A 12868-nucleotide genomic window follows, 5' to 3' on the forward strand; every position below is an offset into this window, starting at 1 on the left:
TTTGTTTTCTTGCAACAGAATCAAACACAGGGCTTCCTTCATGTGTGCTAGGCAAGGATTCTAATACTGAGCTACATATCTCTCTGGAGCCTTTTTTTGGTTTAAAACTTTTTAATGTACTTTTAGTTAGCCTTAAGCTCAAAACATTACTGCCTAGGGGCCAGAAAGATGGATACATAGTTAAGAATGATGACTGCCCTTTTAGAAAAAGACAAAGGTTCTGTTTCCCAGAACATGATTTTGGTACTTCACAACTGTCTATACCTCCAGCCTGAGGGAGTCCATCATCTTCTTATGGACATTAGTACACCTTCACTCACACATTCACATACCCACAAACAGACACCCACACAAACATGCAACATTATTACATGGACTAAACAGCTTATACACACACGTGTGTGTGCACATATACTTAGGTATACATACATATATATATGTATATATATGTATGCATACATATCATATATATGCATATATATACACATTCATTCATACAATAGTAACAGTGGAAAAAAAGAAAGCCATGAATTTAAAGGACAGCAGGGAGTCATACACAGGATTTGGAGGGAGGATACGGAAGGAAGAGATGTAATTATATTATAACCCCCCAAAAAGAAGAAAGAAGATATTACTCTCTTAGCATTCAGATGACTGGTATTACAGATGTATATCTACTTACATTCTAGGTTCCTTTCTTTCTAGGCTATTGAACATGTTTCCAAAGTTAGACTTCTAAAAATAATTATTTTATTCTAAAGTTTTCAAACATAAAGGTATGAAGGGCTATGCAAGTAAATAAAACATGGCATAACATGCAAAATGATGATAGCCATGAACTTGAATACGTATGTAACTTCACAAGAAGTAACTTCTATATATTACATTAACAATTCTATAATAAGGAGAAAATATTTCCAGTGGATACAGTTCTGCACTATTACAAACCAATATTCTGCTATATACTCCCCAGCAATCACAGAAACTCCCTCAGACAAAAGATGCACTATGAATTCTACCAATATCAAAGCATTATTTAATAGAATAAAATAGAATATATGAATTAAATTTGAAAAGGTACAGATAAAATTAATTTAATAATAACTATACCTTTCAATTCAAGCTAAAATGTTATTTTACTTTGCAAACTTGAAAAAAAAGTAAAAGAAATTAAGGGATTGCTATAGGATTCGTTCCAGAGTAAATCTGTTCAAGGTTTAGCAACTCAGATATAATCTACAGCTATTAAAATATGAGTCAACTCTGAAAAATGTGTTTCACATTCCATCTTTAGGAAGACACTCCATAAAGAAAGGCAGATACTTAATTCAGGTCAAAAAATTAAATCACAAATTTGTTCCAGTGAATGCACTAGCAAAAACTTCAACTATGAGACCAAGTCAGATGTTGTTTTTTATCTGGCTCCATTTTACAATTGAATACAATGTACCATATCCTACAGTTGAAGAGGTGAGCCAACACATGTAGGAAATCCTAGAGTCAATTCCTGGTTTACAGGAAAACATGTGATTATCCAGGACACAGCACAATCTGGCAAAAGAATTCCTAAATCTGTTTTACAGACATACTGCTCACCAACAGAAAAGTTACTGTAAAATGCATCAGAGGGAGTAGCTGCAAGTAGGCTCAAACACATTCACTTAGTGTATCAAGCCGGGGAAGAGAAAATTCTGAAAATGATCAATATATTTGGGTAACCAACAAATTCTTCTTGCTTTTTGTTGTTTTTGTTTGTTTGGTTGGTTGGTTTTTGGTTTTTGGCTTTTGGTTTTTCAAGACAGGGTTTCTCTGTGTAGCCCTGGCTGTCCAAGAACTCACTCTGTAGACCAAGCTAACCTCAAACTCTGATATATGCATGCCTCTGCTTTCCAAAGGCTGAGATTGAAGGTATGTACCACCTCTGCCCAGTGCAATAAATTCATTTTAAGGCAACAAATTATCACGACATCCAGAAAGTTCATATCAAGTCTATAAGCAGGCCACATGAAAGAAGAGATTACAAAGAAAATAAGTGGATTTCCCAAAATAAAAAAAAAAATGACTTTTGGGTCCTTCTTTTTATGTCCTTTTTTGAGGTGAGATGGTTTATTAGTATCAGTGTTAGTGTTAGTGTTAGTGTTAGTATTAGTGTTCATGTTAGTGTTAATATTAGTGTTAAGGAGAGTTGAGAAAGTGGATATACTCAAAAGGGTCATGAGGACAAACCATCAATTGATTTCTCTAGTAAAGGTGCAAACTCCTCTTAAATATTAATCTTCTCAAGAGGCTGTCATAATCATGTAGCTTTGAGCTCCATCCTAGTAAAGGAGAAAAGTGAGCCTTAAGTAGAAATGAGAACTGACAGGAGGGACAAAAGAGCTGGCTGGGATACATGAATAGCAGACACCATAAATGCAGAAAAAAAGTTGAAAAAGACACCAAAGATATGCTCTGCCAACAGCTGTCTTCTCACCATGTTCCATCTTACCAAGGTTTTAGAGGCAACAAGGCTTCATGGCTACATCATTTGAGGACACTGTAAAGTTTGCAAACAGGATGAGCTATAAGGCAGGGATAGCCAAGAAAAAAAAAACAAAACAAAACAAAACAAAAAGAAAGGTGCCTAGTAAGCTCATTTAGAGTATATAGATACAAATAACACTGCACTAGAACTTGAACACTTCCTAGTTTCGGTTTTGAACCTCTGGACAAGTAGTAACCTTAGGTTAACCACTAAACTTCTGTCTGGATTTTCATTCACTCAGACTGAAAGTGTTTACGTTTATACAACCTTGACTCTACACCGAATTCACCTGGGAAGATTTTGTTTAAGTATCTTGGCCATTGAGACCCTAATTTAATTGGTCTAGGAGTAAGGCCTTGACATTAAAAAATATCCCTTGTGATTTTAATGTCTAGCCAAAGCAGGAAACACTGGTATAGTCCACCTTATGCATGTATGAGGCAGAGTAAAAGAACACAGAAAGCCTTCCCTTCCTTCTTCTTTGGAAATTTGTTGATTTTCCCTTAAGTCAATATTGCTTTAGCTCATTTTCCAACGACCACTTAATTAGAATAGCATCTCTGCTATTTTTAACTCGTTTTCCAACCACTGTTTAATTAGCAGAATCGTATCTTGGCTACTTTCATTTCTTCCAGTCCTTTCTCCATCCAATAAACCACCTCATGTTTGTCTAAATAATCAGTTTTGTTCTGAAACATTAACCAACTAATAGTCATTGTAAATACACTGTAAAAATGTCATCAAACAGTATCATCTTTAAAAAGACAATATGTATCTGTATGTATGTTTGTGTTCTTGTACATGTATATCTCACATATGCTCAATTTGTCTTCAATTCTGAGGTACCTACTTTGATTTACACAAAATGAACATGATATCTGTATTCACAAATATTGCTCCTAAATACTGCATGGATAAATTTTGTCAAAACAGATGACAAGTGATTCACATACTGATATCTCATTTAAATTAAAAAGAGAATACCACAAGATCTATTTTACTCTACCCGATTTTGATATGGTCTCACAAAGACCATACATTTGAAAGACACGCAAAAAAATTAAATGTCTGGCATTTCTTTTCTTTTAATTTGTTGTTCTATTGATTTTTTAAAAAATAAAAATCACATTATTGATTTTTAAATAAAATCACTTTCTTCTAATTAACTCACAAATAAAAACATTTACATTTTTTATATACACAGCAGGTACAAACACTTGCCCAGTCCCAAACTGTCCATCTCAGTGAACTCTTTGTAATACAGTCAGAATGGTCATTCTGAAGAGACAGAGCTTCGCTTAGGGTTTTGTGCTTTTACTTTCAATTACATTTTTCTTCACATGTCTACCACAAAAAAATTTACAAAACTATGAGAGAAGAAAAGTATTTTTATGTCCTGTTGATGATTTACATGTCCTTTTACTTATATCCCATCCTTTCTTATCACTTAATAGTATCCTCTCTGGTGCCTTTTAAATGTCAGAAATACACCCACATTAACAGCAGTTTATACATATATACATAGACATTATAGGCTAGGAAATAAATCTACTAATCAACAAATGGGCTAATTAAATCTACAGACACTTTTCAAAAGGAGAAACACAAATGGCATGCATTTTTTAAAGTGCTTAACATCAGCAGTCATCGGATAAATGCACATTAAAGCTACTTTGAGACTTCACTGTTCCCTGGTCAGAATGGCTATCATCAAGAAATCTAACAGCAAATGTTGGAAAAAACAGGGTTGGGGGAGGGGAGGATGGGGGAAGTAATCCTTACTCACTGCTGGTAGAATTCAAACTAATACAGGAGGTAGGGATATTAGTTTGGAACTTCCTCAAAAAATACAACAAAAGAATCCCAACCATATGATCCAGCTAGACTCCTCAAAGGACCCCACACCAGGTAGAACTACACATCCATCGGTATTTATTGCTCCTGCATTTACAATAACAATGAAATGGAATGAACATAGGTATCCAATTCCAAATGAGTAGATAATGAAAATGTAGTACACATACAAAACAGAATGTTATTCAGCTGTTCATAAAAATGAAATTAGCAGGCAAATGGGTGAGTTTAGAAAGTATAATATTAAGCAAAGATAGCCCAAAGTCAGAAAGAGAAATTCTGCGTATTCTCCCTCACATAGGCATCATAGCTTATGATAAAGTTGAGTTATTTTGAAAAGACCTATTAGATAGTTGCTCATGCCTGTAGTTAGACTGAGTCAGGCAGATTATGTCAGGTTCAAGGCCAACCTAGGATACAAAGTGAATTCAGTACTAGCTGGAAATACAGACTGTGTCTCAAAAGGGTGGGTTTTAAGGGGGCTGGGGAAATAAAAATGGGTAAAGTCCTGTCAACAGATTGACAATTGGAGCCAAATCCCCAGAACCCATTTAAAGGACTGGCACAGTAGCTCAGCTATTTGGAATCCCAGCACCCCTTTAGGAAGAGATGAGGAAAGGCAGCAGAACCCCTTGGAGATCATGGGTCAGCTAGCCTAGAATACTCAAGAGTCCAGGAGAATCCTATCTTTAGGTAGAAGGTAAGAACAGATACACAAGGAACTCCTTTGATGACCGAATGCTGGCCATGGCACCCATGTACCTTAATCCATAACTGAATGTTTACACACAAGAGTATCACACACACAGGAGGAAGCAGGAAGAGAGTGAAAAAGAAAAGGAAGAAAACACACAAATGAAAACACCTTACTCAGCAGGTAAAGTGTTTGTCAGGCAAGCATGAGTATCTAAATTGAATCTCCAGAATCTACATTAAAAAGACAAAATGCTGATCACTTTTCTTTTTATTTGAAACCCCAGAGCTGGAGAAGGGAAGACAGATGAGTCCTTGGTGTTCTCAAACCAGACAGCCTAGCCTACTTGACAACTTCAGAGCAGAGAGAGCATCCTCTCAAAGAAAATAAAATGCACTGCACCTTAGTTTGACCTCTGGCCTTCATGCTCATGCCCACATTTTCATATGCACCCTAACACATGTTTCTACTGGCACACACAAGTACACACGCCAAAAAGTATAGCGTATAGACACTAGTAAAAATTAAGATGGGAGGAATCTGGGTATTCAGAGTGCTTGAATAGCTTGTGCAAAATCCTGAGTCTTCAGCACCAGCACCAACAAAAAGATATGGGGGCGGTGGGGAGGTAACTGTTTACCAAGAACAATTATGGTTCTGGGTTCTGCTGAAGTTTGCCCCAGAAAACCAACCAAAGGTTTAAAAGCAAATGGTTGTAACTGAATAAAATGATGCTCATGATTCTGAGAAGCATCACTATACAAAGAAGAAGTGGAGGAGGAGGAGGAAGAAGAGGAGGAAGAGGAGAAAGAAGAAGCAATATAGAATGGGAACCCGAAAGGTGTATATACCTTTAAAGTGGCTCTTCATATCCTCAGGGAGAACAAGGCACAAACATAAAGAGAAAACAAAGCCAGCACTGTCAAATAAGTAGCAACTACAATAAGTATCCAGGAATTCAAAGAAACAGGAGCCTGCTATGGATTATGGAACCAGCTTCTTGGAAAACCTCATGCATTCCAAGAACCTTGAGTGAAGATGAGGCAAAATCACACAAATACATTTGAGCGGCAGGAAGCTGACCTAGTTGGAACAGAAGGCAGGAACATTTGTGGAGATAAGGTTGCAATAATTAACCTGGGGCCAGACAGTGACCCAGTGACCGCTAAGATGCTTAAACTTTGTCCTACATGCAGAAGGAAGCTTTACAGGTTATAAAGAAGTAAGGAAAATGATCCCTACAATAACGTATCGTGGAGACATTTTTCTTGAAGCTTTTGTAAAAACCACACCAAGAGCATATATTGCCAATACCTAGCCATAAGTGTGTGAACAGAGTTGTTTGGGCAATCTGTTCTTGGTAACGGTGCAAACATCCAAACCTGCTTTCCAAAATACAAAATCAGGTCTTGATTGTGCATTCCTTAGGCTAATGCCTAAGAGGATTATGGAATAGGAAGCTTCAATTTGAAATTTTCTTCCTCTTCCATCCTCTGCCAGTGCAGGCATCTTGATTTGATGTCTAGAAACTGAATGCACCCAAATTGTCTGGTTTGTAAATAAGGTTGTTTACTATTTCCCACTCTGCATGAGTTTACTCGCTATGTTGCTTCAAAATCACTACATCAGTTCAAATATTTTGGTGCATAATTTGCTTCGGCAGAATATATGGGATACATAAAGGATTAAAGATTGTGAGAAGAAGAAAAACAACTTCAGCAAACCTAAACAAAGCTAAAATGATAAGCTGCATGGGTTTAGAAGGAGAGCAAATTCATAACAACAGCAAAAATACCAGCCACAACAAAGACTAACTCAGAGTAATGCATTAACCATCAACTCCATAAGAAATGGGATAATTTTTTTTCTCAAAAATGCCCATTTTTTTTGCTTTCTGCTATAAAAATTAAAAATAATATCATTCAAATCTAGACCACCTTTCACCCAATAACCAAACACTTAAGTGATTGATGATTTATTTTGCTAGTACAACAAATATCAATCTAACCACATCACCTCTCAACAGCAGGGAAATGAAAAAAATAAAATAAAATTAAGAGAAAATAGAACCCAGGCTATAAGGCATACGTGAGAAGAAAGAAGCCAAAAATATCCTAAGATGATTAAACAAATCCACCATAAGACCACAGACAAACAGCAAGCGTTACTCTGAAAAGGAGTGTGCCATTCATTCGGGCATGGATGCCTTCAAGGAATATTTAGAGATTATGATATTCTGCATTGTCTGTTCTCAACTCCCCTCACAGCCTCCCACCTACTCACCGTTGAGGTGGGGAAAGGTAAGACCAAGAGTTGAAAGAAGTGCATTAAGGAAGGTGTCAATAAATCCGCTCTGCCTGTATACATGCAACTCTCTTTAACAATAATGCCCCTAACATCGCAGCCAGCTTCTCCTTCATCCCTGGGCTACTGGCGCCCCTCTTTCCCCGCTGCCTGCATTGCCCCTTTGCAGTCACAGGAGGCTGCTAGGATTCCGGGACTCCCGCCGCCTCTGTGCGCCGGCCCAGCAGACTCCAACAAGGCAGCCACGCAGCCACCCACTCCCCATTCTCCTCCCAGGCCCCGTTTCCCCTCCCCCCAGCCTGTCACCTGCTTGGGTGGTGTCCGTCAGGTCGTAACCGCTGCCCGGGAACTCTCGGAGTTTCCTGCCACTGAGGCTCAGGATGCCAGAGTTCCCCGCCTCCTCCAGGGCCCGGTCCAGGCTCCTCACCGTGTGCTGAGGCTGCAAGCTCCCCGGGTGCCACTGCGGCCCATTGGGGAACGGCTGACCGAAAAGAGTCGGTACCGGGATGGGCACAGCCACGGTCCCGCCACAGTTGCCACCTCCTCCCGCCCCGGCCCCGCCACCTCCTCCTCCTCCACCACCACCTCCTCCTCCTCCAGCCGCGCCACCGCCACCGCCACTTCCACCTCCACCGCAGCCGCCGCCCCCACTGTTCCCACCGACTCCCTGACTCGCCGCCATGTTCCTGGGAGAGAGAATAGCCCCCGACAATACTCGGTGCCTGGGCCGCGAGTGGAGGGGGTTCTTAGGACGCATGCGCAGGCTGGGGGTGGGGGGGGGGCGAAGGAGAGGGTGGGAAGGAACCCCGGGCCAGTGGCTAGGAGGTGTCGCGCACACAGAGGACGTTGGAACGTGCTCAACGTTTGTTAAAAGAAAACCTAGGATCCAAGGAAGGATGCTAAATCCAGAGTCCACTGCTTTGGGTACCAAAGTCTTAGCGAAGAGGTACCAGGTTGATTGGAGGTCGCTTGGGCTCTGTGCCTCCTTCCCCTGCCCCCAAGTCTCTCAGAGTGTTTCACCTTTTCGTTCTGCAAAACAAAAACAAAACAAAAAAGTGTGACGTGAGGATAAAAGGACTCCTTTCAAAATGTATAGAAACAGCTCTTGGGAGGATTAGGAGGCAACTGATTGAGATACTTCCTACAAATACGTCAAGAATCATCTTTTTTCAGTGCAAATATACTAAAAGAAGTGTTGGGGAGGCAAATGAGAACCGTATTGAGAATGAGGCATAACTTGCATTCTGCTAGCCTTTAGAAGCCCAAAGTAGGAAAAGACCTAAGATGTTTTCAAGGAAGCATGTCCTTACAGTGAGTCTCAGCCAAACTGCTGCCTTCCAAACTTGGAAAAAGAGGTCTCCACATTCAGTTCTATTACTCTTTGAAGTTGTTCCAAGAACTCCAAAATATCTCCAGTTTCTTCTCATCACGTCAGCATTGGATGATAAAATCGCTTTGATCATCAAACAACCTTAGAAAGTATTTTTGAGATTCAGGTTTTGGTTTAAATGGAATTCTGACGATTTGACGCTGGGAATTTGAAGCCAATCAATCTTGGGATTTAGGAGTTCTCTTGCCACTTAAAGAGATGTTAATGTAGAGGCCAAACAAAGTTGAAAGTAGTTTATAAGACATCATGGCGCCTCCATAATCTGACCACAATCTTTGTAGGCAGATAGGTAGTGAGCCCTCTCAACCGCTGCTCTGATTTCTATCTATTCCTCTCCCAATGAGTCTTCAACTCCATTCCCTAAGACTCACTGAAGTTATTGGGGAAAACCTTCAGAATGCTTCAGCACGTCCCTTTATCGTTAATTCCAAAAACTTGTGCACATTACTCATATCTTTGTGAATTTGAACCACTTGCCACAGTCTAAGAGAAGACTGCACCAAGAAAATTGATCTGCCATAAGCTATTTACTTTGAAAAACAATATAGGAAAGAAAAGCAATTTGGCTGAATGGCTTTGTGGCCATAGATGGTTAATTTAAATGAATATGATAAGAGAAAATTGCACTCACCTTGGACAAGAATCACAGAAAGAATAGGACTTAAACTGAACATTATACCAGTAATTAGCAAGTGAAATGATTTATTAAGTATACTGCTAGTGTACTTAAATACAGGGCAAGGCCCTCAATTTGCTCACAAGTACTGCACAAAAAAAAAAATCAAACAACGTGGCCATCTTTTAAAATTGGATTGTATCTTGTCACTACACAGACTGCCATTCAGTACTCAGTAAGCCTATTTTCACTCGAATAAGTAACTAAATACCACTCCTATCATAAAGAAATATTGTATCTTATACTTCCCATCCCTTATATTTCAAGCCAAACAGTGTACTAATTGAGACATTGCATAATTAAGAAGGATGAAGAATGAAACTTAACTCATTAGTAAGAAAAAATTAGGAAAGGAAATATTTTAAGGATTACCCAGGGGCTGGTTCAGTGGTAGAGTGCTTCTCTGGTATATGGGAGAGCCCAGGTTTCATTTCTATCACTATAACATAAGTGCATAACTGACACAAAATAAGAAAATTTGAATTTATTTTACAAAACAGTGGCCTTTAATCCCAGCACTTGGGAGGCAGAGGCAATTGGATTTCTGAGTTCGAGGCCAGCCTGGTCTACAGAGTGAGTTCCAGGACAGCCAGGACTACACAGAGAAACCCTGTCTTGAAAAACAAAACAAAACAAAACAAAACAAAACAAAACAAAAAGAAAAAGAAAACAGTGTTTATGCTCCAGTATAAAGACAGCCTGAAGATAAAAATTCTTAAGTGTAAAAGTAAATGTGCAAACAAATTCAAGAAAGAAAATAATCTTCCAAAGAATTAGAAGACAGTCTACGTAAAAAACATATGGAACATAAATGGGCTGTGTATACACACACACCAATGCCCGTAAAACTTTCTGACAAGAATGGCAAGTTCAAAAGTAGGTTAGATTTAGAACAGAGGCTATAAGGTTCAGAAAATTGCTCCAATTCGTTAACTTCCTGTATAATACTTGGAAAAAAAGAAATCTGTATGCTTCAGTGTCCCTATATAACATTAGATGATAATAGTACTCAATAATGATAATTCAATAGCATTGCTACAGTTGTGAAATACTGACATACGGACCATTTCCATCTTAATGAGAGTATCTATAGTTACCCACAAGACCCCAGTCTGTTATACTCCCTCATATAAGGAAGGAATAGGAAGAGTCATCAGATCCTCACCTGAGCTTCCTACTGTTCTTTCTTGTGTCCCAGTCCTAGTTATTTGTAATTGTCTCCCAAACTGCACATGGTCTCAGGGAGGGACTAGCCAACTATGTAAAGAAAGTTGAAGGTTAACTGAAGTGAAGAACAGCAGCAGCACAGTTTGACAACAGTATCAAATGTGCTGTGGTGAAACATTCAGCAATGTGGCTATTTGGGGGTACACCCCACACCCCTGCAAGTAACTGCACTCATGCCGTGTGAGGAAGTCCAATAAACTTCTTCGTTCACCAAGAGATACTTGGATAGAAATCTTACTTTGGATTGTCATTGGTGCCATCTCTAAGAGAAGATGCTGGTTTACATGGTTTACATTCTTCCAAGGGAAAACCTCAGACAAAAGCCAGGAACTGTTGAAGCTATCATTTGATCTTCCTATCAATCCCGCAATCCAGTAATATAACACATATTTTACAGGTTACAGAAAATAGTTCATGCTTTGCTTTCTTTTGTTATCAGAATAAATAAGGTTGCATATGTAAAAGGTACAAGAACAAGAGCAAGCATTCACTCATTCATGCAATAAGTGCATATTGAGCAATTATTCTTTGTGAAAACTATTCTCCATATATACTATGTATACCAAAAGTTACTGTCTTTACTACAACCTGGATTGTCAAAAGAGAGTAAATAACCAACAATATAAAAATGCAGGAATCTAAGTGTAATGTTAGCTTACTCATAAATAATCATGAGTAAAGAAATGTCTACACATTGCAATCTTTTCTTTCAAGTCTGGAACAGGATATAGTATAATGTTTAACATTTTAATTTTTATCCCTGAAATGACACACTGATAACTGGATAATTAAGACCAATATGCGAAATAATTCAAGCCAGACTTATGAAATGAATGCTAATAAAACACTAAGACTAAATGGCTAGTTTTAAAGATTATACAAGGAAGACAATGAGAGGAATTTTAAACAAAACATATACTCTTTAAGCACTGGAATGATACAAATGCAATTTCTGTTCAAAACACATTTGAAATACTAGTCTGCTTTATCGTCACCCCTCTTCCTAATTAGTCGTTACACAACAGTTATAAATAATACCAAGTAGAGAAAGAACAGTTTTTCTTCCACAGCCACAAATTTTTCTATTAAATATCTGTTAAAGATTAAGATAAGTGAGCCAAAATACAGAATGTTCTTCTTAATGGGTAAATAACATAAGGTAAGTTTTGATTTAGAATCTAGAACAAAGCAATTAAATAAAAGTTCAAAACGTAATATGAATATTTTAAAAAACACTAATTAGATTTCTGGAAAGGACTTGCTATTTCATTTCTCAAAAGGGTCAGCTCAAATTTGAAACTCAGAGGAAAAAGCTAGGGATGTGGGTCAGTGGGAGAACACTTGCCTGACATGTATGAGACCCTGGGTTTAAGCCAATAAATTGTTGAGTCTCATTAGGATGTGTATCAGGAACCTAAAAGAACATATTAATTAACCTATACTGAAATATTTTGCACCTGCAACTAAAGCATTATGAACACTTGTGATCATTCTAGTCTCAGCACCAAGCCAGAATTAGACATATGTCTAACTGCGTGCCTAATGATTAGAGACTTGGGGGAAGGAAGAAACTCCGATGGTTGACTTACATATGGTAACCTGAATATCAGTCTCCTCCAAGGAGCCCCTTCCCTAAAGAAATGACCAAGAAGTTATAGAATACTTTAAAAGTGTTAACTAACGATGTCAATGGAAGGGTCTGAGAGTATACATTGATAGTAGTGTACTTTAACATAACAGTATGAAATATAATATTTAAAGCTTCTGTCCTAGATATTTTAACTCATGGGATTTGATCAGGTCCAGAAATTAAGACAATTAAGAAACTATGAACATTGGATTGAATATTGTTAATTTTTCATGTGTTAATAATAGGACTACATGTTTTGAGGGGTGATTTGGTTTTATTTTTGTTGTTTCACTCTTTGTCATTCTTGTTCTCTCTGGTTTAGTTAAATCCTTGAGCATGTGAGAGAACAGATGGTGTACATAGACATGTGTGCTACATGGCATGTATGTGGAGGTCAAGGGACAACTTTGTGAAGTCTTTCACTGTCACTTGAGCTCCAGGGATTGAACACAACTTATCATGCTTGCATTGCAAGAGCCTTATTCCCTGTGTCATCTTGCCAGCCCTTGGTTTCCTTTAGTTTGGGGAAAAAGGGCCAGCTGAGGAAGAGTTAGTCTCAAATTCATAAT

At 38.3% G+C, this 12868-nt stretch overlaps 1 protein-coding gene across 6 annotated transcripts in view; it reads right to left on the reverse strand.

The window, feature by feature from the left end:
• Lrch2 (leucine rich repeats and calponin homology domain containing 2) overlaps positions 1 to 8075 on the reverse strand; it is an 80156-nt gene extending 72081 nt beyond the window's left edge. For 4 of the 6 annotated variants that reach the window (XM_076919082.1, XM_076919081.1, XM_034486318.2 and 1 more), the window contains exon 1: positions 7683 to 8073. In XM_076919082.1, the coding sequence (XP_076775197.1) occupies positions 7683 to 8058 (376 nt within the window). In that variant the 5' untranslated portion in view covers positions 8059 to 8073. Of the gene's footprint in view, positions 1 to 7682 lie in introns of all 6 variants that reach the window. The other 2 variants (XM_076919080.1, XM_076919083.1) reach the window with 2 other exon arrangements.
• Between the last annotated feature and the right edge of the window lie 4793 nt (positions 8076 to 12868).

Source organism: Arvicanthis niloticus, chromosome X (genome assembly GCF_011762505.2).
Source record: "Arvicanthis niloticus isolate mArvNil1 chromosome X, mArvNil1.pat.X, whole genome shotgun sequence".
NCBI classification, from domain to species: Eukaryota; Metazoa; Chordata; class Mammalia; order Rodentia; family Muridae; genus Arvicanthis; species Arvicanthis niloticus.